The following is a 27,150-nucleotide window of genomic DNA, read 5'->3' on the forward strand; positions in this document are numbered from 1 at the left end:
TATCCTCAGACAGCACCTCCTCAGCAAAGCCTTCTCTGAACATCCTGTCCAAGACAATCATAATTCCCACTTTGCTGCTACTCTCAACTTTGCTCTATTTTCTTCACAGTACTGATCATTATTTGAAATTGATTATGTATTCATTTGTTTACTTGTTTAACTGTCTCCTACAGTTATCCTGTTCACAACAATGTCCCAAATGTCTAAAATTGCCTGGCACACTGTAGGGACTCAATAAACATTTGTTGATAAATGAAAAGTGAGCAGGTAAAAGTGTTCAAAGTTCTCTGAGGTTAATTCTGTCCTAATATATAACCTGGATCCTTTAAAAATAAAATATTTACTTACTCCTTTCCCCCTTCTTTTTCCTTTAAGCATTGGTCAAACACATATGTATGTTTACTTTACTCAAAGAAAATAAAAACATGAAAAATTATTTCAGAATGCCTATTATTTAGAAGACTTTTTTTTCAAAGTGAAGTGCAGTGGAGTATAATGGAACATTTAGGCAATCTGCAGTAAAACTAAAAATTAGTTTTGTCTGTAAAAACTGTATCCACTAAGCATCAAACATTTATTGAATACTTCCTATGCACCAGGAACAGATATGGCTCCTCCCTACATGGGGAGTCCCTGGGAAGTGGCAGTCAATAAACAAACAAGGAGGGGCACCTGGGTGGCTCAGTGGGTAAAGCCTCTGTCTTTGGCTCAGGTCATGATCCCAGGGTCCTGGGATCGAGCCTCACATTGGGCTCTCTACCCAGCAGGGAGCCTGCTTCCTTTCCTCTCTCTCTGCCTGCCTCTCTGCCTACTTGTGATCTCTGTCTGTCAAATAAATAAACAAAATCTTAAACAAACAAACAAACAAACAAGGAAATAAGTAGCTAATGACAGATTCAGAAAAATTCTATGAAACAACAGAATTTCTTATGAAGAATATATAAATGGATACCCTGGAGGGTGATTTAAGGAAGACATATCTGAGAAGGTAACACGGATGCTTAGACTTGAAGGAAGATAAAGAGGCTGTGCTTTGAGAGGAGCAACAGGCAGAAGTCTCCCAAGATGAAGGAAAATGTGCCGAGAAACTGGTATTATTTTAGGAAATCAAAAGAGGGTACTGGTACTAAAGTAAAGTGGTGGTGCAGTAATGGAGAAGCTGCTAGAGACAAAGGAAAACAGCAGCCTGATGATCCAAAATTATAAAGACCATGCTAAAAAATTTGAATAAACTAAGAGAAATGGGACATCTATTACAATAGAAACTATATTTTAGGATAGAAATTTTCTTGTCACAAATCACTAATATAGATATAGCTAATTCAACTGTGTCTTGCTTCCTATTATATACATTCATATACATTCCTAGCATAGAACTGGAGTTCTAAAAATATTTGCTGAATAATTAAATGATTTATTGTTTGCTTTCAGGAATGTATTCCAGGTGCTAGAGGTCACCATAACCCATACTGCTTTAGCTTTGTTTCAAGTGGCAGAATTTCCTATCAATTTCCAACTTCCTAGCTCCAACATGCATGAAGAATGTGCCAGGCAGGTTTAGTACCAAGTTCAATGAGAGCAAACAACTTTGAAGTCATATGCATATAACTCAGGAATTAATGCAATTGATCTGAAATTTAAAAAAGAAAAGCCTACTATTCATTAACTTACTTAAGTCCTTAGCTTCACTATAAGCTGAGCCAAAAATATGAAATTACCAGCATACTCTGGGTTATTTTTATTTCAGCAGTAGTATGTTATCAGCCAAAATGTCTTTCAGCCTATCTTCTCTTCAAGAAAAAAATGTGTATAAGCAGTATAAAACAGGGCCAGGATTAGGGTAAAGCAAGAGAGGTATCTAGGATGCAAAATTTAAGGAGCCATTCACTTGTACTTGCATTGACCCTACTATGAAATTTTGCCCCTTGGGGCACTGAACACTAAACTGATAATGGAGTTAGTTAATTTAAGATACATTTGGCAAAACAGAATGAAATATCACTTTTGTGGTTTGCTTAGACACGAATTAAAGCACTTTCAATTTACAGAAAAAGTCAATTCAAATGTATTATCTCATATAATCCCCAAAATAAATCTGTGAATTAAGTGTTATCATTATTCATTTCATGGATCACAAAACTTAGCTATTTTAGAAAACTATGGCTGCATACTATATACTATGTTATGCACTAAAATTATTTTCAGAGGATAGGGTAATAACATTTGAGTTTATAAATATAAAAACCAAAACTTTTAAAGCTATTTTTTAATAATAAAGAAGGAATAGAGTAGCTTCCTAGAACAAGTATCAGAATATGACTTACTAAAAATATTCTGTTAATTAAACTATGGTTTTCCATCTTTATCCAAAGGATTTACTGAAAAAGAAATCTATATTAACATCCACTATTAACAAGAACAGCTACCATTTAGTAAATGCTTACTGCATGTACACAATTTAATTTTCACAAAACCCTATGGGTATACTATCCCCACTTGAGAGACAGAGAAAATGAGGTTAACAAAAGGATTTGAACGTGGGCAGCCAGGCTCCAGAGTCTGAGCTCTTACCCACTGACTAAACTATAATTTTCATTAATTTCTTAGAATAAAAGACAGGAGCAATTAAACAAGTGCATGAATTAATTTTACCAAGGCTAATCCTGGTATTATACTATTTAATAAAGTGAAATGTTCCTGATAATCATTCTTCTAGCAGAAAGCAACACAAAGTTTTATGTAATTATTTAATCAGAGATGACTATCTACAACTTCTACAGTATTTGCTTAACATAATTATATAATTTACCAAACAGTGAGAGTTTACGTAAAGTATTAGTTTCCTTTCCAAGTTAACTGTTTGGTATAATAAATACCAAAACAATACAACGATGAACTATGAATCAAATTGTGGCAATGCTAGACAATTTATATTATAACCAGTTTGAACAATGTTTAGTTAGAAGCACTGTTTTTGAAAAGCATGCTTGTTAAATATTAGAAATTATGCAAAAGAGGTCCAAAATTCTAATAGATTTTCATTGAAAGTGATCATTTAGAGCAGTTTTTAAGTCTCTCAAAACAGCAACCCCTTTGTTAAATCATAGACTAAAAGCAGATATTTTTAAGAACTTGAAAACTTTAAAGTAGTAATGTTATTATGTCAATTATGTACAACTTTACACACACCAATATTTCAAACAACTATGTACCCTAAAATGTATTTTTAAAAGTATTTTCTAAATCAGTATCTTCATCAACTTTTTCAAAAACAATGAGAAGTATATCAATTTGGGTAGATCCTATTTTTTTAATTTCAAATTAAGTTATTTTGTGCTTTTGGGGTTATTTGAAGCCTTTTTAAAAAATGTAACACACAAAATATGTTATATTTTGCATTTGTTGTATTAATTTTAAAATACTGTTTAAAGAAAGGAATTCCTAACTCAAAATTAGCCAAGAATTCTAAAACTGGGTCAGGATTTACTTGAAGATTTTTGACATATTTGCTCTGGGTAGGCAGCTCCAAATGGAAATGCAAAATTTATGCAATTAAACTAAGAGAGCCATTTTTCTAAATGAAATATTACAGGAGTCAAAAGTCCACTACCATCAAGTACTAGCTTCAATGGCCACAGCAAGTATATCCAATGAGAGGGTCCTCTGTTCTAAGACTTGTGATAAAATTGTGTTGAAGAGTCATTATTTGTATAATTTACCTTAAATACTGTGGGAAAGTTACTGTTCCTAACCCAAAGAAATCTTATTCTAACTGAAAGCATTAAGAAAATCTATAATGAATATTTGCAAAATGAATAAAAATTCATACAGTAGGCAGAATTAATATTCTTAAGGGAAATAACAGTATGAGAAATGGACATTAAAAGAGGAATCAGGGAGGGGCGCCTGGGTGGCTCAGTGGGTTAAGCCTCTGCCTTCGGCTCAGGTCATGATCCTGGGGTCCTGGGATCGAGCCCCGCATCTGGCTCTCTGCTCAGCAGGGAGCCTGCTTCCTCCTCTCTCTCTGCCTGCCTTTCTGCCTACTTGTGATCTTTGTCTGTCAAATAAATAAATAAAATCTTTAAAAAAAAAAAAAAAAGAGGAACCAGGGGGCACCTGGGTGGCTCAGTGGGTTAAGCCTTTAAGCATCTGTCTTCGGCTCAAGTCATGATCTCAGGTCCTGGGATCAAGTCCCACATCGGGCTCTCTGCTCAGTAGGGAGCCTGCTTCCCCCCTCTCTCTGCCTGCCTCTCTGCCTACTTATGCTCTCCATCTGTCAAACAAATGAATAAAATCTTTTAAAAAAATAAAAATAAAAAATAAAAGAGGAATCGGGTATGAAAGCTTGTGAGAGGAAACTAGCATGTCTGAATATAATGAAATCAAGGATGTTTTGTCAAACTTGGAAGAAGTAGACGGTTATGACTGAACAGAAAAGCACAAGATGGAGGGATGAGAGTTCAAAGGTGAGGAACAAACATGTTTGCCATGCTGAAGTGAGGAATCATCAAATTATCTATTAATACTGCTGATGACAAGGATTTGTAAAAAAGTAAAAGAACAAAAATACATATCCTATGGTTAAATAATCGTAAGAAAAGTCATTTTTCTCCAAATGATTCCTGCTTTTACTAGGGCCTCTCTACCAGAGAATCAAAATCACCACATTTTTACCTTTGGGAATCTACTTAGTACCTTTTACCTACATATATTATTCCATGATGGGAAATATTGCAGCAGGTTTAACCTATTCATAGCACCAAAGTTTTGCGTCAAAAATTATTTAATGACTAGACATTGAATTGTTTTCGAGAAAATAAAACAAACTTAGAAATTTAAGCCAACACTATAGAGGAATTTCACTGGTTTTGGGCTTTGCTGCTTCCCCTCTAGGTGGACATACTCTTGAGTTCTCAGAATTTCATAATCCTTAAAGTTTCCAATCTGAAACTGAACTAGATCTGAGTCATTATATAGGCTTGGGACTAGGCTCCCTGCAATCAGTTTTTGTTGATATACACATTTATTATTCTACACCTACCGTGGCTTTGGAAACCCCTTGGCCATGCTTATCCTGAAGCCTTAAAATAAGGGTTGGCCAAATATGGGCTCAATAATAACTTGACAGGTAAATGTAAAATAAGGTTCTATAGACACAGCTTAGTTTCAGCACATGAGTATAACCATGCCAACTTAATTTCTGTACTTAATTTCAATGAAAAAAAGTCTACAAAGTAACTATGAGATAGTAAAACTGACTGTTAAACTTTAACTAAAATCTGTGCATTCAAACACACTGTTAAATTGTGTATGTCTTTAAGTGTAATAAGAGTGAAGAATCTCTAATCATTAATTTCAAGTCTGGACCATCAGTGGCCTAGATAGATCATCCCTAGAATGACTCAATTACATTTTATAAGGTAAATGCTTACTTTCTTATATAGCTTCTAATTCAGCTGGAAGGCAGCATATGTCAGAGTCCCCACAGAAGCTTTATTTAACACACAGGTTAGATTTCTCCACAACCCCTAAAATTCTGATAATATCAGGAAGGGGGAATATCTCCATTTTGGAAAAGCTCCTCTGCAGATTCTAATGCACCTGATCCCCTGATCCCACCTGATCCCCTGCCATGTCTCCCTTATATTTATCTCTCCTCTGCAACCCCTTTAAGAAATAATTTTAGTTTTCTAATTCTAATAAAAATTTCTAAAAACTGACTCACTCATTCTTAAATAGCAATACTATTTTAAAAACTCCATTTCTTGCCTTCTTAGGTTTCAAAGGGCATCCTTTCAACCAGTCCCTAAGTTCTATTTTCTTGAATACTTATGACCCAGACTAATTTGAGATCAGTCAGATATAAAAGTATAGTTTCTATTGTGAAACTCAGAAATTCCCTAAATCATAACATAGTCAGTCACTGACAGAAGACTTTTGGTTCTCATTTTCCCAACATTTGGGCTAAAGTGATGATAAGGTAAGAAGACAGAATATTAGAAACATTTCATTAACTTTATGAGAAGTAATCTTTAATGCCAGACCCACAGTGAAAATTTATTGTCTAGTAAGGGTAACACACTGTAAAGTAGACTAAGAACTGTGATCTTTCTTCCATTGTGTCTTTTCTTGATAACTATAATTAATGATTCCAAGTCATTACCATATACTTCATAATAATATTTTACTTTCTTCACTACCAAAATTCTGTCTTCTTTATTCTCTCAATTTAAAAGTACTTACTGAGCATCTACTATATGCCAAATGCAAAAATATTTTACAAACATTATTTCATGTAATCCTCATAGTAAATCTATCAAATACATACTATTTATTATCCCCATTTTATAGGTAAAGAACCTGAAACAAGAAGTTAAGAAATCTGCCCCATGTCATATGGCTAATGAATGGTGGAGCCAGGATTTAAACCCAAGTCTGTTTCAAGAGCATGTGCTGTTTGCTCCTACACTACGATATAAACCATGTTCATTTGCCCATTTTCTCTTTATTCTTTGTGCCTGTCATACTTTTAGCTGTGTTCCCATGGTGTTGTCTTCCCCTACGATTACTCTACTCCCCATAATTCCATCTACCATTTATTTATTCATTCCACAAATATTCATGTTCTATGACAGGCACTATAGCCACTGAGAAGAATAAAACATTAATGACAGTACCTACCCACATAGGATTTTTGTGAGAATTAAATAAATGACACAAAGGATTTGATACAGTACATGGCACATAATAAGCATTCACTAATTCTGCCCTTAAAGAGTTTACAGATTTACCGAATGCCAGGCATAGCACCGAGTACTTTATTTCTTCCTACAACAAACTGTAAGAGGAAGGTACTATTTTTTATGTCATTTTACAACTGATGAAAGGTAGGCTAGGATTAAGTTACCCAAAGGCACAGTTAGTAAGTGGTGGATCTAGGACTTGGCCACAAGTTTTCTCACTCCAATGCCCGGGTTTTTAATCCTTATGCTACAGTCTCTAGTCTAATGAAGGAAACACATAAGTAAATAAAAAATAGCAATCCAGAGCAGTAAATTCCATAATCAAAGGACACACAGGGTATATACATTGGAAATCAAGAGAAGAATATCAAATCTAGATTAGGTACATTAGAGGAAAACATCCTAGAAGAAGGTTAAGCCTGATTTGAGTTTTAAAAATAAAAGTCATTTCAAATGGAAAGCAGAATAGATGGCTCAGAAACTATGAAGATATGGCCCTAAAGAAACTTCATGTAGCTCCCATAAAATGAGGAAAATAATACTCCCTCATAGGGTTGGTTGTTATAACAATTAAAGGAGATGGTAAGTATAAAGTACTCAGAATGGCACCAGGGCATAAGTCCTTAAGACTAAGATGATTCATTACATAAAGCTGAAACACAGATTTCATAACAAGGAAAGATTAGGGGATTAAATCAATTAAAGGATTTTAAGCAGGTTACTAACAGGATCCAGATGGGACTTTTTAGACAGCTATAAAATAAAATCCCAGTGCCTAGCACATAATGGATACTCAAATATTTCTAGAATTTTATACAACATAGACATATCAAGGGTTAAATTAAAATACGGTAAAGCGCTAAGAAGAAAAGTGGTATGATTTGCTTTCTAATTGCCATTAAATATCAACTGTGGCAGCCATCCTACAAGCTCACCCCCATAATCCCTACCACTTGGTTATTTATATACTTGTGAAGATGACTCCTATATTGTACCAGGGTTAGTCTGTCTGTCTGGTCAATGGCATATGGAAGAAGTGATGGCATGTCGCTTCTGAGTTAGTTTATAAAAAACCTGCAGATTTAGGCTCCTGGAAGTCCCATAGATAAAGATCTACATGGCAAACAAAGGAAGCCTCTGGCTTACAACCAGTGAAGAAGAAGGCATGCCAACAACCATGTGAGTGAACTCGGAAGTAGATTCCCAACTCCAGCAAAGCCTTAAGCTGACTGCATCCTTAGCTGACAATTTGGGTCTCTCCTGAGTGAACAGGAACCAAAACCACAGAGCTAAGCCAATTCCAGATTTCTGACCTTCAGAAACTGTGTGAGATAAAACTTCACTTTTTTTTAAATTAAAGTTTTTATTTATTTATTTGTGGGAGAGAGAGAATGCACACAAGCAGGGGGAGCAGCAGGCAGAGGGAGAGGGAGAAGCAGACTCCCTGCTGAGTCCCAATGTGGGACTTGACCCCAGGATCCTGGGATCATGACCTGAACCAAAGGCATATGCTTAACTGACTGAGCCACACAGGCATCCCCAAACTTTAGTTATTTTAAGTTGTCACATCTTGCGGTAATTTCTTACACAACAAATAGGTAATTAATATAGAAACTGATTTTTTTAAAGGACTATAAAAGTATTTAGTGGAATACTTAACTTTTGAAAATTATGTATTTATATCTGTAGCACTATGTCCAGGACTCAGAGAGCAGCTTTTCTCTTGGACTCAGGCAAGCTTTCTCATGTCATTACTTATCTACTTAAATTAACTGTCGCATGATCACTCTCTGGACAACACTTCACTCTGTTTTGCCACTTAATCTTGTGAAGGAAACCAGACTCTACCAGCAAGATTAGTATATAAATCTCACTGAATAAATGATAAGCATAGAAAAGGCAGAAGTAAGTTTATTCTACGTGATATTTCATCATTAAAATACATTCTAAAGCAAGTGTGAACTCTTCCAGAGAGTCGAAGACTTAAAGGTTATCAAGTCAAGGTGTTCCTAAAAGAGATTCTAATTATCTGAGTAAGCACAAGTTCTCTAGGGCTAGTAGAAAAATTAATAATAGAATTGGAAGATGGGAATTGCTATTGTTTTCTGGGTATTTTAAGGACTATTATTGGACTTATGTTACAGGAAATGTTTTTGTACTATCCTAAACCAAATCATAAGATCATTTTACCCTAACAAAGGAAACTCAAATATAAAATAGAGGGTGGGCCTTGACCTTTCTGTAAGTTCTTTCCCATTTATTTTACTTCTTTAATATTGATATTCCTTAGGATATTCTTGCCAATATATATGCTGGTTGAGCCACTATCATGGCTTTAATTATAGCTATACTTCTCCTAAATCTACATTTCTGACTAAATGTACTTATTCAAGTTCCAGATCCATTATTTCCAACTAGATATCTCAGATCTCCACATGGATATGTGGCAAACACGTCAAGTATTCACATGTTCAAACATTAACAGGAACTCATTACCTACATCACCAATCAGCTATCACTCCTTCAATATCCTCTTTGGTTGACTGTGTTATAAATCACCTAACCACTGACAGTACAAATCTTGGAATTATCCTCAGTTCTATTCAGGCTCCTAATCTTTGGAGATTCATTTTATTTATATATATATATAATATATATATATATATATATATATATATATATATATTATATATATTATATATATATATATCTTTATATTTAAAACTGGTGTCTTATAAATGGCACAGAGTTTCTTTTTTAACCACTTTGACAATCTTTGCCTTTTTTGGGGGGCTGCTGAGACCATTTATATTTAGTGTAGTTACTGATAATGGTTAGTTTAAATACTCCATCTATTTGTTCCATCGTCTTCTTTGTTCCCTTCAGATTCACTGAAGTAGAGAATTAAATGTTGAAATTTTAATTTATAGTGTAGCCAAATGCAAAGTATTATTATTAAAAAGAGTATTTCTTCTAATTATCAATATTTTAAGAATATATTTTCAAGTAACCTTTAAATAGCATGGAGGTAACAGATAAAAGTTTTAAGACATGCTCCTTCTCAAGAAGAAACTAATTCGAAAGTGATGAATGAAACAAATCTGAACAAACCAAACTATCCATTTCTCTAGTTCAGCTAAAAATTTTCTCAAAGATATCAGTGTTTAGTAATGCAGAGTATAGCTACTAAAAAGAAAAAAAAACTGCATTTTCATTAACAGCAAAACAGTTTTATCAAATAAGAATTAAACTTTGATAGTGTTTCTGACTATAATTTTAAATGGTTTACTTTACATAAAGTCTGACTTCTGTAGCATATTTATTTTAGGCTCATTTGGTGGCAGAAATTCTTTGACAAAAATTTTTGCTAGATCCATCTCCAGAAGGTATACTACTTTGACGGAGTACCTGAAAAAGCCTTCTCTATATTAGAAAGGAAGACAGCAGAATCCCAACTCTCTCCTTCAGATAGTATAAATCTTAGATAAGAATTTTATTGCATCTGACCAACAATTGTTTTTAAATTTACAAGTAGTAAATATAAAATGACTTTGTTTTAAAACATCCTAAAATTCCTATTTTCTAATTAACCTAAATATACTTTTATAAACAGAAAAGCACATATGCATTTTTTTTTCCAAATTTAAAATCTAAAAGATAATCTATTCCTAAAAGGTTCCTTTTCAGATATGTCATAACGGAAGGTACTGAAACTTTACTAGTTTATATATATGTTTGTGCCAGGAATTGGCTTATTTATTTTTCATATTGTTTAAAATGGATGGTGGCTAAAATCATTTTGAGAAATTTATGGTAAGATACTTTAAAAGACACAGAAGAAAATGTTCTTGAAGACATCCAAATGGCCAACAGACATATGAAAAAGTGCTCAGCATCACTAGGCATCAGGGAAATACAAATCAAAACCTCAATGAGATACCACCTCACACCAGTCAGAATGGCTAAAATTAATAAAACAGGAAATGACACATGTTGGTGAGGATGTGGAGAAAGGGGAACCCTCCCACACTGCAAGCTGGTGCAGCCACTCTGGAAAACAGCAAGGAGGTTCCTCAAAAAGTTGAAAATAGAGCTATGACCCAATTGCTATGACCCAGCACTACTGGGTATTTACCCCCAAAATACAAATGTAGTGATCCAAAGGGGCACATGCACCCCAATTTTATAGTAGCAATGTCCACAACAGCCAAACTATGGATAGAGCCTAGATGTCCATCGATAGACAAATGGATAAAGAAGATGTGGTGTATATATATACAATGCAATATCACACGGTCATCAAAAAATGAAATCTTACCATTTGCAACGATGTAGCTAGAACTAGAGGGTATTACACAAAGCAAAATAAGTCAATCAGAGAAAGACAAATATATCATCTCACTGATATGAGGAATTTGAGAAACAAGACAGAGGATCATAGGGGAAGGGAGCAAAAAATGAAACAAGACAAAACCAGAGAGGAAGACAAACCATAAGAGACTCTTAATCTCAGGAAACAAACTAAGGGTTGCTGGAGGGGAGGGGGATAGGGGATGGGGTGGCTGGGTGATAGACACTGGGGAGGGTATGTGGTACAGGGAGCACTGTGAGTTGTGTAAGACTGATGATTCACAGACCTGTACCCCTAAAACAAATAATGTATTAAATGATAAAAAAAAATAATGATACGAGAGGAAATATAAGAATTTTACTACAATATCTTTTCTGCCTCTACTCTTGTCATTTAGCCAGTATACAAACTTTATTGAAGGACAAAAAAATAAATAAATAAAAAGAAGAAGAAGAAGAAGAAAATGTTTTTATCTAATAGAAAATGTTTTTATCTAATAGGACATAAGAAAAAGCAGTGTTCCCTTCTAAACCTTAAAGATACTATTCTCTGATTTCAGCTATGTAAGTATAATAGCAAAGACTTAAATTAAACCTCAATCTTGGGGTGCCTGCCTAGCTCAGTTGGTAGAACACGCGACTCTTAATTTAGGGTTGTGAGTTTGAGCTCCATCCTGGGTGTGGAGATTACTTAAAAATGAAATCTTAAAACAAAAACAAAAACAGAACCCAAGTGTTCATTGATGGAATGGATGAAGGAAATGCGCTGGATAGACCATAAGGGCATTATGCTAAGTGAAGTAAATCAAACAGAGAAAAACAAATAAGTATGATTTCATTTATATGTGGAATTTAAAAAAAAATCCCAGATACTGATCTCAGACACACAGAGAACAGAGATGAATCCCAGAGGGGTGGAGAGCTGGGCCAAATGGATAAAAGGGTCAAAAGTTATGAAATTCCAGTTATAAAATAAATAAGTCATGGAGGGTAATGTGCAGCATGGTGGCTACAGCTGTATTGTATATTGTATATCTGAAAGTTGCTAAGATAGTAAATCTTAAAAGTTCTCATCACAAGAAAAGTTTTGTAATTACGTTTGGTGATGAATTTTAAATGTACTTTTTGTGGTGATTATTTCACAATATATACAATACTGAATCATTATATTGTACACCTAGAACTAATATAATGTTATATGTCAATTATATCTCAATAAAACCTTCTGCACAGTGAAGGAAAAATCAACGAAACTAAGGCAACCTAGAGAATGGGAGAAGATACTTGCAAACAACATATCTGATAAAGTGTTAGTATCCAAAATCTATGAAGAACTTCTAAAACTCAACATGTAGCAAATGAATAATCCAATTTAAAAACGGGCAGAAGACATGAATAGTCATTTTTCCAAGGAAGTCATACAGATAGCTAACAGACACATAAAAAAGATGCTCAACATCACTCATCATCAGGGAAATGCAAATCAAAACTGTGCTGAGAGATCACCACACACCTATCAGAATGGCTAGAATCAACAATACAAGAAACAGCAGGTGTTGGTGAAGATGTGGAGAAAGTGGAACCTTCCTGCCCGCACTGTGTGGCGGGAATGCAAACTGGTACAGTCATTCTGGAAAACAGTATGGAGGTTCTTCAGAAAGTTAAAAATAGAACTATCCTACAATTCAGCAATTGCATTAGTAGATATTTACCCAAAGAACACAAAAATACTGGTTTAAAAGGGCACGTGCACCCTGATGTGCATAGCAGCATTATCTATAATAGCTAAATTATGGAAAAAGCCCAAGTGTCCATCAACTGATGACTGGGTAAAGAAGAGGTGCTATGTAAATACAACAGAAGATTATTCAGTCATTAAAAAAGAATGAAATCTTGCCATTTGCAATGACATGGATGGAGCTAGAGAGTATTATAACAAGTAAAATAAGTCAGAGAAAGACAAATACTATATGATTTCACTCGTGTGGAATTTACGAAACAACATAAATGAGCAAAGGGGAGAAAAGAGAGATACAACCCAAGAAACAGACTCCTAACTATAGAGAACAAACTTATGGTTACCAGAGGGGAGGTAGGTGGGGAAATGAGTTAAATAGGTGATGAGGATTAAGTAGTATACTTGTGATAAGCACTGAGTAATGTATGGAAGTGTTGAATCACTATATGGTACACCTAAAACTAATATTACACTATATGTTAACTAACTGGAATTTAAATAAAACTTTAATATATATACATTTTTTTTAAAAAACTGGAAAATGACAGCTGATTTATTACAGCAGTAGAATTCTGTTACCTTTACTCTTTCTATTTTTTCTCTATTACTCTTTAAGAATCTTAATAATATCCCTCCTACAGGGGCACCTGGGTGCCTCAGCCATTAAGCGTCTGCCTTCGGCTCAGGTCGGGATCCCAAGGTCCTGATATTGAGCCCCGAATCAGGCTCCCTGCCCAGTGGGAAGTCTGCTTCTCCATCTCCTACTCACCCTGCTTGTGTTCCCTTTCTCGCTGTGTCTTCTATCAAATAAATAAATAAAATCTTAAAAAAAAAATTTCTCCCACATTATAAATAATAAATTTATTCTTGGGAAAAATTATTGAAAAATCAACCTCATGGAATGAAGTCATATGTACCTAGAAATTGGTCAAGTTACGTCAGAGAAAAGTGAAGTCACGGTTCCAAAAATGAGCAGGGCTAGGTAACAGTTGTATCAGAACATAAGAGTAAGGAAAGAGTTGCTTCCTTGAAGGACTGACACAAAATTTAAAGGTGGATCCAAAATAGGATACCATGTTATGATGGAGAAAAGACAACTGTAATATATAAGTACTTTTAAGATCCCAGATGCTCATTCAGGTATAAGTAAGGCAGATAATTAACAGGAGTCTAGGAAGTCAAGTGGTGATAGTCTGTCAGATGTCACTGCAATGAGGGAAACTGGACCCAGGAGAAAATTCAGTCCTGAGGTAACAGGGTGCTGGCCAAAGCAACAAAGAGCAGAAGATTAACCTGATAACTGCACAGGGAGGCAGAAGTCAGGGTAGGATCTGACTTGAAATGAAATTATTGCCCGGGGCTCCTTTTAATGAAAGACAGGTACTCTCCTAAAAGTACTTAGTTTCAAGAATGCTGTCAAGTAGCCAAAACCAAACCAAACCAAGTTTATAAGTTGTCACGCAAAACAAAAATCAGAAGTAAGCATGTGGAATTTCATCAAATTGAAATGCTGTTTGGAAGTTTCCAATTGCCATGAAAATTTTGTACAAGAACCTGGTGAGTGGAGTTATGGAAGATAAGGCTGGAAATATAAATTGGGGAGGGTGTTTTTAAAGACTGTTTATCAGTTAAATGTTAGTCCCTAAAACATCCACATGATTCATTCCTTCATTTCTGTTCAAATGTCCCCTTATCAGCAAGTCCTTCCTAAAACACTTTCCTTTTCCTCCTAAGTGTATTTTTCGTCAGAGATCTTACCACCATATGACCAATTACATAATTACTTATTGATTGTATGTCTCCCCCAAATAAAATATAAGCTCAGGAATTTTTTTACCCTGCTATATTCCCTATATTCCCAGCAACTGGAAGAGTCCCTGGCATACAGTTCACAGGCAGTAAATACTTGTTATTGAATAAACAAATACATATCAGTAGATCCAAGATTAAAGATAACATAAGAAGGAAGAAAAATTTAAATGTGCCTATCCTACTTCCCTATCTATATAACCAGGACAACAATCCCGCAACTGTTCTTACGTCTGGCTGAAGCAGTCGCTGTTAACTAAAAACAACAACAAAAAGCTGGGCTTTAAAAGGGGCCCTTTTGTAGGGTCAGTCCTTCCGGTCTTTTGTTTCTAACCTTTCTGAGGCAGCACTGGTGACATCTGGTATTGATAGGAAACCCTCAAGTTTTCCAAGAATGTGAAATCAGTTGATTAAAATAATCACAACAGCAAACCAAAAAAAGTGACCATGGAAATTTCGTTCTGGGAATGAATTACTGTAGTTTAGAATCTTACTGATTAATTCTTCCATATACCTGAGTATCAGTACCTGTTAAAAGAGCCTGTCTCTTTGAATTCTAGTTAAGAGCAAAACATCTGCATAAATGTTTCTACTGTTAAGTGTATTTGCAATAGTGTTCATAGAACTAGATCTTTTTTGTTTTTTAAAGATTTTATTTATTTATTCATGAGAAACAGAGAGAGGCAGAGGCAGAGGGAGAAGAAGTCTCCCCACTAAGCAGGGAGCCCAAATGTGGAAATCGATCCCAGGATCCTGTGATCATGACTAGAGCTGAAGGTATACATTTAACTGAGCCACCCAGGCACCCCACAGAACTAGATCTTAAACATCTGTCATTGTAAGGAAGAAAAAGAAAAAAAAAGAGGATTCTAAATTATGTATACTCATTTTTATTTTGAAGGCCAAAACTTAAAAAAAATAAAAATATTAATTTGGATATCAAAAACAGCAAATCACTTTTAAGTTAAAAGAAAAAAATATTCACGTTCAGATCCTTTTCCCATTTTTTGGAATGAATTGTTAATTTTTGTTTGCTTTTTTTTTTTTTTTTAATTAAGTAAACTCTATGCCCAACTCATGACCCCAAGAGTCACATGCTCTCCCAAACGATGCAGGGTGCCCCTCACCTCATTAGTTTTATTCTTATATTAAGTACAGTATGGTAAATTGACATTTTCTTCCTACTCTACGAATTCTAGCAACAAAACTATTTAGTCAAATGTATATTTTCCTTTAAAACTAAAGACTTCATGTAATACTTAAAGATTTTACTCCTTTATTGCTATTTTTAAGTACACTCAATTTTTTTCCCAGAAGTCTATGGAGTCTTTTTTTTTTTTAATGGAGTCATTTTTTACATTTAAATACTTGATTTGTTGGCATTTATTTTGGTATAAAAAAATAAAGTCCAGGGGCACCTGGGTAGCTCAGCTGGTTAAGCTTCTGGCTTCAGATCAGGTCATGATTTCAGGGTCCTGGGATAGAGTCCTGTGTCATCGAGCTCCCTGAGGAGTGGGAGTCCACTTGTCCCACTCCCTCAGACTCTTCCCCCATTTCTGCTCTTTCTCTTTTAAATCAATAAGATCTTTTAAAAAAAAAAAAGTTAAAGTACACTTTTTTTTATTACTTTTCTGATGACCCATTAAGCATTTATTGAACTATCCATATTTTTCTCTACTGATTTGAAGTGTTATTATATTTCCCCAGGTTTATAGTCTATTTCTGGGCTCACAATCACTCAGAACTAAAGAACTGTAAATTAAATGAGATATCACTTTTGACCTATTATTTTGGAAGGGTTTAAAAGGCTCATAATAATCTGGTTTAGAGGAAGGTGTGAGAAAATAGGTATTACTGATAGAAACATGAATGGGAAGGAAAGACAATTTTTGGAAGTAAAATCACTAGGTTATACTATATAAGTATATTACACTACATGTACAGTATATTTGTATACTTATATATAGTATATTTGTATACTATATGTATAATTACACTATATATATATGTGTGTATATATATATATATATATGGTATAGTGTGTATATACATATATACCATTTTATTCAGGACATTCACTAAAAATCTATTGGGATTTTTAGTGAAATAGCATTAAACTTACAGATTTATCCCAGTAAAACTGTATGTCACATATTCAAAAATTTTTCTATGGCCTTCATTTAAGCTTTTGGTCTTTTGTTTTCATCTAGATCCTGTTTTTTATTCTATAAGTGGAATCTTTTTCCATTATATTTTCTAGTTGATTACTGCTGATGCAGAATTGTCTTATTTAATGAGATTGACATGAATTAATCAAAAAAGCTGGGGTGCCTGGGTGGCTCAGTGGGTTATAGGTCTGCCTCTGGCTCAGGTCATGATCCCAAGGTCCTGGGACCATGCCTGCTTCTCTCCCTGCCCCCTTACTCATGTTCTCTCTCTGTTAAATAAATAAAATCTTTCAAAAAATTTTATATACATATATATATATATATATATATATATATATATGAAAACATTTTACTTGAATTTTCAAAAATATAGCATGTATACTCATTAAAAAATTCTCTTTATGTAGGCTCAAGGTTCTTTTTTAAGTAGAGTTCCAGGTTGTTTTTCTCCTATGAACCACATCAACAATATGTGTTTATGATTTTCACTGTATATAGAGTAAAAACATAAAGACTCTTGCAAAGCAATCTGAGGACTAGAGAATCAATCCTTCTAGTTCCTTATGGTATCCTCTAAGAACCTTTTACAGATATATACATCTAACTCAACAATGTATTTTCAGCAACTTGCCTTTGAGTCACCACAAAGCACCAGACTTGGTTTCCCTAAAACATACTTTCATTATTGGGAACAAAAGAACTCAGATGTATCAAAGCAGCTCTCTAGCCACAAGTATTTAGCTTTTCAGGAGTATCCTAAAAGAGTAATCCTTCCCTATCTCCACCCTTTACTAAAGGATAAAGTCAACAAATCCTTATTGAAATAAACTAGAGTACCTAGATTTCTAAAAACAAACACTGCTGGAAAATGTTAAATTTACTATTTACAGGAAACCTTTCTTCTAATGACTTGAAAGAAAAAGAAATATTTCCTTTCGATCTATATAAAATTTGGTGCATATTTTTCCCAATTCCAACCTTTTTTAAAAATTTTAGACCATAATCTTTTCCCAAAAAGTCTACATAGCTTACACATATAAAAATAAACTTCTTCTCTGCTTAACATTCACCGAAACTATGAACCAAGGTTCTTATTTTGTGTCAGTAAGAAAATGTAAGGTTGGAATCCATCTGTTATATAGCAGGAAATCAGGACTAGACATCAAGGAACAAGAATACTAGTTTCAACTCCCCACAGATTCATTGAATTGCATTCTCTAACTTAACAACAAAGTACAAGGAACTGTGCTGGGTACTTAACAGTGAGGACCTGGTTTTTAGTTCTGGCTTCATGATTCTCCATCATTTAATCACATGTAATTCTACACAAACCACTTCTCTGAATTTCACTTCCTTGGAGACAGTATGTTCTTTGTACCATTCGAAATTAGTATGAAGATTAAATTAAAAATATAAGGTCTGAAAAGGATTCTAAAGATCTAGTTCAATATTCTTCTTTTACAAATATATAATAGAGAAGTTAAATGATTTTCTCAATGTCACATTAATTTTAATAGCACAGGTGGAATTACGAATCTAGGTCCCTCAACACTTAGACTGGTTTTTTAACACTGTATCTTCTTGCTTCTAAAGTAGGTGAAAGACTTTTAAAAACCACAACTAACCTATAACCTCCCTCAACTAGATTCTATGACCAAATTAAGCCCTTATGCCCCCAAGCATTCCTTGGGTGTGATGAATTAACTTCTCTTCTAGAAATTTAGAGTGGAACTAATTATGTAACATTCTTGAGAGAATTGAGAAAACTGTCACTCAAATCATTTTATGTGTTTTTGGTTGAAAAATACAACATTACTATACTAACAGTACAGTACTAAGACATTATTACCAGGCATGGCTCTAGCCTTTAAGACTTTAAATTTGAAACTCTTATTCAACTGAAGGCTTGCCTTCTTGAGACATTACCTCCTCTGAAGGCCCTTTAACGGACTTGGTTGACTCTTATCTCCATTTTGAATAAACATCTATTGTTATACTCTGTACTGTGATTATTTCTCTGTTTTTTAATCATAACTAAGTTGAAAGAATATGTCTTAAAAGGAAGACAGACTAAATACTATTGAAGAATAGGAAAAAAAAAAAAAAAACCCTGATGAAACTGAGGTCTCCATAAAAAATCTGATAGGATTTTAAGAGGCAGAGATGAAGGAATGGGGAGCAGGTAGGGATAGGAAAAAAGGAAGAAGGGACAACTCAAAGTGTTGGCAGTGATAAATATTTACTAAAGTTTTAAGTTTTACCCCACAACAATAACCTTGCTCCTCTTAATTTCCTTTATCCTCTTTGCTTGAACCTTCTTCAAGCACCATTCCCATCTACTTTGACTTGGCTATAAATCATCACCCTTTAAATCTTTTTTCTACTTCCATCCAACCCTACAAGCTGGTTCAACCCTCTGAACTTGGGTAGATGACTCATGTTCCAGTAAAGAGTAACAAAAAGTGCAAAATGTTTGCAATAATGAGGAAAGGTAAACAACTTTCAAATTTTATCAACACACAGTAATACTAAATTTGTTTAATTAAAAGATCTTTTTATATTAAATATATCTATTGACATAAATCACAAATGTTCATTTCTCAAATTGAAAGTTTTGTTCATGTCTGAACCTAAATAAAAAATTTATCCTAAAAAAAAAATTATCCAAATAGGCTTCAGAAGAGTCTAAAGTAAGAAAACATTTTTAATAAGTGTAAATTTGAGATGGAAGAGAACATTTAAGAGTTACATTCTCATCACAACAAATATTTGCTGCATTCAAGACAAAGTAAGTTTAGAGTATTATTCTTATATTTTAAATTTTCACTATTCCACACTTTATTTTGAACTTGAACAGCTTTCAGTTTAAATTTTACACACACTCCCATACATTTTAAATTTTCACTATTCCACACTTCATTTTGAACTTGAACAGCTTTCAGTTTAAATTTCACACATACTCCCATCCAATTGTTTTACAAATCTCATATTCCCAATGTTATTTTAGGTACAACTCTGATTATGACCATCAAAACTTTTAAAGAGAAATTAGAGTTTTGATCAATTTTATAGTAAAAACGTGGCATCTTATTTGTGTTTTGGAAAAAAAAAATCTTCTACCTATTTATTTTTAAATATTTATTTATTTGAGAGAGAAAGAGAGAGAGAGAGACCAGGCCGGGGGAAGAGCAGAGGGAGAGAGAGAGAGAATCTTAAGCAGACTTCCCACTGAGACAGAGCCTGAAGCAGAGCCTGAAGCATAGCCTGATCTCTAGACCTGAGCTGAAATCAAAAGTCAGACGCTTAACTGACTGAGCCACCCAGGAGCTCCAGAAAAATCTTTTAAAGAAGAATGCCATAGAAATACAAAGTAAAGCCTTTTTTATCAATGTGAAATCTTTACAGTATTACAAAATGTTAACAAAATACCCCCCATGAGACTCTTGGCTGAAACAAAGAATATTTTTTGTACATATTTCTTGTACAACCTGTTTTCAAAATTAGAAATCCTTAAGCATAAAAAAATGAAAAGAGACTCCTTGATTTGTTATATCTGAGAGTGAAAAAAAAAATCTAGCAGCTTAAGCATTCAAACTATAAAAAATTCAGAATCAGATACAGAAGCAGGAAGGGACCTCTTAGTAGTCCAACCCCCTCAATCCACAGCCAAGGAGCCAGAATCATAGGAAGGTCAAATGGTTGCGTAACAAGCTTCTCGGATTCTTTGCCTGTGCTCTTTACATAACACTTTGCTATTTCCCTATTAAAATGAAAAAATTACAGATTTACATTTTATTGCCTACATACACAATTCTGTACTTCATTCATAAAGAACCTGCACTAGCAAAGTCTTTTTCTTTCTTGTCTATCCATAGAGAAAAGCTTTCAAAATATTTCAGAGATTTCCAGGTATTTCAGAGAAGCAGCCTTCAGGACTTGCTAACCCTTCAATTCTTTAGATCCATGGTCTCTTACCTGTTTTAGTCACAGAATCTCATCAAAGCAGAATGAATAAACAGGAGTTTTATAAATGTCAAGGTCTTTAGGTGGAGATCCCTTGCACTAGACTATTAAACTTTCCTCGGCATTAAACCAAAATCACCACATATATTTGGACTATATTAATCTACCAACATGTTTCTCAGAACCATAATCTGACACTGAGCACTCTTCTTATATTGAGGGCCAATGAGAAATGGCATATGTTCTGCCACTAGGAAACAACCTCCTATAGTCATTTAATGGTTCACATGTAAAGATTCACAATGCAGTTCTGAGATAAAACAAACCAAAGTTTCTCCCTCGACACTGCATAATGTTTTCTTTCATTAAATGAAAGCAACGTAATCCACCAAGTTTTCCTTTTCTGTCTTGTTTCAAATGCGGTAGCTTCCCATAGCCTAGATTTTTCTAACATCATTATTTCACATCTTGCTCCCCTTCCCACCCATCTCTCTCCCCACCTAACACTTGGCTTTTATTCTTTTACTAATGTGTTATGAATTTGTGTTTTAAGATTTTTTTGCCTTTTGCAAACATTTATTGTGTTCAAAATGAATACTTTTTAGAATGAAAATGACTAATACATAGAAAAATCTCTCACATTTAAATTTTTTAACTGTTCTATACTTTCTTTTTAAACTTTTAAAGTTTAGGTATCATTTACATGTAATAAAACACTAAGGTAATTGTTTATTAGTTCCATCAGTTGTGACAATTTTAAAATTATCATCTGCTTTATATACTTTTTGGAAGCAAGAAGGGTATAAATGAATAAATAGTTGATTCATTCATGAGTTGATCAGTGACAGGCTACCAGGGGGAAAATGGACAAGGGTGAGACTGGGAATAAGAAGACAAGATAAGGCATTATAACAACCATAGAGATAAGAGTGACAGGGTTAGCCCAGAAAGGTGGCAGTGAGAATAAAAATAGGGCAAGATAAAAATGATACTGCTATCAAGGTTAGAAACTAACCACTATGAAAACAAAGAGACAGTAAGAGTGGCTGAGGAGCCTCTTTACACATTATTTGTTTATAGTGGGTGTCCATTAAAGATTTATTTATTCATCCAACAAACTATTATAAGCCTATTTTGAATCAGGCATAAAAAGGTCAGATTCTTGCTCCTCAGTTTCATAGCTGTAGCAGAAATTCAGTCAAGAACTCACAAGTTGTCCAAATCTTTTAACTTCTAATACTTAACTAAAAGAATACTCTCTTTCAACCTGATAAAAAATGAGTTCTGCAACTAAATGACTTATACTATTATTGGTAGTGAATAAAGCATCCACTTTAGAGGCTAGCTGGCTATTTACCTGACTTCTTCTTTTTTTTTTTATAGTGTATTTTTTTTTAAGATTTTATTTATTTATTTGACAGACAGAAATCACAAGTAGGCAGAGAGGCAGGCAGAGAGAGAGAGAGAGAGAGAGAGAGAGAGGAGAGGGAAGCAGGCTCCCTGCTGAGCAGAGAGCCCGATGCATGGCTCGATCCCAGGACCCTGAGATCATGACCTGAGCTGAAGGCAGAGGCTCTAACCGACTGAGCCACCCAGGCGCCCCTTTACCTGGCTTCTTGATGATAAAATTAAAATTTGAAAAGTGAAGACTCACATAGTGAGAATAACTAAATTTCAACTCAGTGGCATATGTTTTTTCAGCCCCCTCTTAAGTTCCACTCAAGAATTAAGTTGATTCACAGACTTACCTTTCAGAACTGTACAAATCTCATATTAAAATAACAGTTTGGTCTGAGGCTATCAAATACAAAGCACCTATTAAATATACTCAATTCCCTCTATTTATTTAACTCACTTTATAAACAGTTACTATATATTTTTCAAATCTTAACCTAAAGAATTTTCAAGGTATCTAATTTCACTTTGGTTCCTTAATTAGAAGTCAAATGAAATATCTTGAAAAATCCAGCATTTAATAATCTTCCCTGAAGCAGAGGGCCCCTCTGGTACTGTTCTTTTCCTCAACAGAAACAGTGTTCAAAAGTAAAGTTTATGATCGTGATTCATTCATCAGCAAACATGTGAGTACCACTAAGTGTCAAACACTGTATAAGAATTAGAAATACAAACATATACTAATATACTGATAATAACAAAAAGCTTAATTCAACAAATAGTGATCTAAAAGCAGCAATAATTCAAACATGAAAAACCAGAAATGAATAACTAGTCCAGTGAGTAACAACATCAATATATGGAAGAATATTCTAATGTAGAATTAATACATTTTAATTCTTTGTTTGAGACAATGCCATAGTCAAAATGAAAGCAGAAGTAAACAAGGTCAGGGCACATGACTACTTATTATTTAATGATGACCAAAAAGCTTATCAATTTAATAGATTACTAAGAAACTATAATAGAATTTTTTTCTCAGTAAGAATACAAGCTTATTAACTACTTATTTCATTACTGTTCACCTGCCTTCTAATATGAACACTACCGCTTTTTCACACCAGTGCAATACACAAAGAATTCAGCCCTTTAACGTTTAAGTTTATTGGTTATAAATAATACTTATTTTTTGGTGTCACTTGACTATAAATTTCCCAGTCAAAACAATAAAAAAGAACACAGAATATAATTCAGGCAGGATTCATCAACAAACAACAAAAGTTGCTAAACTTAGTTTTATAATTTAAAAAGGTATAAAATCAGCATAAAACATATTACTGCAACATATTACTTTTAAATTAGGTAATTTAGGAAGAAAAAACAAATCACTCTTCAATTCCCTAAATCTTCCTAACAGATACTTCGAAAGACAGAGTTTTGGCCCAAACTGAATGAAACCAGAGAATAGCAACAGTGAACAGTAACTGGATCTATCCTTTTCTGAAAAATGGTAGTTTAGAGCAAGAAAAACATGTATGTGTCCAGAGGTTGTGGTATCTTCAATCCTCGAGGAAATAACATCCATGTTCAATTATCTCCATCCTGTACATACTTTATTCTTCCAAGTTCTTTGGACTTTAAAAAAATGAGTATCCCTTAGATATAAATATATTCAGAAACAACTCATAGGAGCTTTTAAATGAAGACAAAATCAGAGCCATACACAGTTAATGTCATATTAAGAGGGTAAGAGACAGGCTCAGGGTAATGAAAATAAAATAATGATCCTAAAATTTAGCCAAGTAGTATAACTTTTATTCTCCAAAACTTATTTCAATCGATTTAGGGAAAAAAATAGTTTGTTTAAAAAGATGCAATTTAGTTCTGTGTGTAAGTAAGATAAATACTACGCCAAACATGAACATTCTTGAATTTATTCTTTTTTTTTTTTAAAGATTTTATTTATTTATTTGACAGACAGAGATCACAAGTAGGCAGAGAGGCCGGCAGAGTCTTGAATTTATTCTTTGGTGAAAGTGAGTTATTTAAAAGTCAAAAGTGCTGGGGCGCCTGGGTGGCTCAGTTGGTTAAGTGTCTGCCTTCTGCTCTGGTCATGATCCCAGAGTCCTGGGATCGAGCCCCACATTGGGCTCTCTGCTCGGCAGGGAGCCTGCTTGCCCCTCCCTGTCTCTGGCTCTCTGCTACTTGTGATCTCTGTCTCTCTCTATCAAATAAATAAATAAAATCTTTAAAAAATAAAATAAAAGGCAAAAGTGCTCTAAAATATTAACTCAATTTAAGAGGAAAGAATGTTAGAAAACTGCTTATCAAAAACAGAAGAGATGCAGGATTGGAGCCATTCACAATCATACCAATTAATTCTTGAGGAGCAATTATGGCAAACAGAAGCCAGAAGTGGCAAAATCACCACCGGTCAGTCAAGTTTCTTTTATGCCTAAAGATTAAACTTCTCTTTTTCATAAGTCGTTAAACAGTTTTTTTCAATGCTGTATTAAGATGTCACAATTTCAATTTATAAATACTCATACACATTTTATTTCTTTTAAAAAAGAAATATAAAAAGTAATATTCCAAACACAAAAGCAGTCAAATAAGAGAAAATAGGCTTAATACTGATTTCTTATTCCCAAATAGAAAAAAATAAAAGAAAGGAAAGAAGGTGGCCAAGATCCCAGAAGCAATTCTGCATAAAAAGAGTTAAAGGACAGAGGCTTAGCTCCAGAGCCAGTGACAGTTTGCAAGCCTCCTAGGTATACTCCCAGAAGACACATTATCAGATTAAAGGCAGAGTAAACAAACGGGGCTGAAACCTTTCTTTGTCCAAGCCCAGCCTCTTCTTCCTGTGATGTCATACTACAAATCTAGCAAGCCTTTCTTTTCCACTTCAGAGAAAGCCCATCTCACAATACATCTGGCAACGGAGGAAAAGGCTTCGATTCAGCAAGAGCTAACACGCTTAGGAATTTATTTCGGAAACTTTTAAAGACTCTTCTGCTTACCAGCATCTGGAATCCACTGCAGGAATACCAACAAGGAAAACTTCATTTAAAAGGAGCAAGAAGTGAGACCAAACTGGAAATGTTTAAGTCTCTGAAACTCTGCACTGAAAGCAAAAAAAGACTGCTGCCTTCATCTTAAATATTCTGGAGCGTAAAGAAACTTTAATTTTGGGAATATTCATCTTGACTACTGAAATACAAGTTTACCAGATGAGTAGCTTTATTCCCATCTCAGAACACAGCTTTTCTTTAAATTTATAATCCAACAGGTTGGCTTCACTGACTACATTTTTCTCAAAAGTTGTTCGTCGGTTACCTAAACCCTGGATTCATGGATTTTCTGGATTAGAAAATGAGAATATCTTCCTGTTGAAGAACCAAGTGGAAACTTTACAGCAACGAATTTCATGTTTCTTACTGAGATTTCAAAGAAAAAGGAAATATTTATAAAACCATCTAAAGATACAAAGAATTTGCACATACTTTGGAGGTTATAAAGTGATCACAATCTAAATACCAAAGAAGACTGCAGCTGACCAAAGGACTTCAATTCTGTAAATTGGACGGGCCTTTATAATGGTAAGCAATAACAGCTCCAATTGCTCCTATGATGACTCCTTTAAGTACACTTTGTATGGGTGCATGTTTAGTATGGTGTTCGTGCTTGGGTTAATATCCAACTGTGTTGCCATATATATTTTCATCTGCACCCTCAAAGTGCGAAACGAAACCACAACATACATGATTAACTTGGCAATGTCAGATTTGCTTTTCGTTTTTACTTTACCCTTTAGGATTTTTTACTTTGCAACACAGAACTGGCCATTTGGAGATGTACTTTGTAAAATTTCGGTGATGCTGTTTTATACCAACATGTATGGAAGCATTCTGTTCTTAACCTGTATTAGCGTGGATCGGTTTCTGGCAATTGTCCACCCATTTAAGTCAAAGACTTTAAGAACCAAACGAAACGCAAAACTCGTGTGCATTGCTGTATGGCTAACTGTGATAGGAGGAAGTGCACCAGCAGTTTTTTTTCCATCCACCCACTCTCATTTTTGCTTTGAAAAATTTCCAGAAGCCACATGGAAAACGTATCTCTCAAGGATTGTAATTTTCATTGAAATAGTGGGATTTTTTATTCCTCTAATTTTAAATGTAACTTGTTCTAGTGTGGTGCTAAGAACTTTAAATAAACCTGTTACATTAAGTAGAAGCAAAATAAACAAAACGAAAGTTTTAAGAATGATTTTTGTACATTTGGTCATATTCTGCTTCTGTTTTGTGCCTTACAATATCAACCTTATTTTATATTCTCTTATGAGAACACAAACATTTGTAAATTGCTCGGCGGTGGCAGCAGTGAGGACCATGTACCCAATCACTCTCTGCATTGCTGTTTCAAACTGTTGCTTTGACCCTATAGTTTATTACTTCACGTCGGAAACGATTCAGAATTCAATAAAAATGAAAAACTGGTCTGCTAGGAGAAGTGACTTGAGATTCTCTGAGGTTCACAGCACAGAGAACTTTATTCAACATAACCTACAGACCTTAAAAAGTAAGATATTTGACAGTGAATCTACAATATAAACTGCCAGAAATGAAATCACTGGGACTACACTGAGAATCTCTAAGTTCCTTCAACTGTGAGAAGTGTTTTCTTGGACAACTATTTCTCCACCTCTGAAAGAAAATAAACACGTGGACGTTTTAAAGTTATTAGTATAAAAATTGTATTCAAAGTGTTAAGCATTAAAATGTATTCTATTCTTGTATACATACCATTTTATTTTTCTGAGCCATTTTGACCTGTACCTTCCTCTTCATTAAAAAAATCCCTAAAAGGCTTGTTCAAAGTCTAAAAGTGACTATGACTTAAATCATGTGATGACCATATGTACTGTTTAATTTCTTAGCAATTTTAAATGATTTATAACAAAATAAATGTTTTGTGTATTTAA

General features: G+C 34.2%; 2 protein-coding genes across 2 annotated transcripts in view; one reads left to right on the forward strand and one right to left on the reverse strand.

Annotated features, from left to right (window-relative positions):
* The window catches only part of LOC111146911 (RB transcriptional corepressor 1), a 157,200-nt gene that overhangs the window by 31,149 nt on the left and 98,901 nt on the right, over positions 1 to 27,150 (reverse strand). The gene's annotated exons all lie outside the window — the stretch shown is intronic.
* Positions 25,080 to 27,033, forward strand: LOC111146912 (lysophosphatidic acid receptor 6). Its single transcript, XM_022502669.1, has one exon. The coding sequence runs from the start codon at positions 25,763 to 25,765 to the stop codon at positions 26,777 to 26,779; it is 1,017 nt and encodes a 338-aa protein (XP_022358377.1). The 5' UTR covers positions 25,080 to 25,762; the 3' UTR covers positions 26,780 to 27,033.

The sequence above is a fragment of the Enhydra lutris genome, unplaced genomic scaffold (genome assembly GCF_002288905.1).
Source record: "Enhydra lutris kenyoni isolate GAN:26980312 unplaced genomic scaffold, ASM228890v2 scaffoldscaffold15, whole genome shotgun sequence".
NCBI classification, from domain to species: Eukaryota; Metazoa; Chordata; class Mammalia; order Carnivora; family Mustelidae; genus Enhydra; species Enhydra lutris.

Bases quoted from the DNA above. Each gene is read 5' to 3' on its own strand.
- LOC111146912 (XM_022502669.1), top strand. From the start codon at position 25,763: ATGGTAAGCAATAACAGCTCCAATTGCTCCTATGATGACTCCTTTAAG.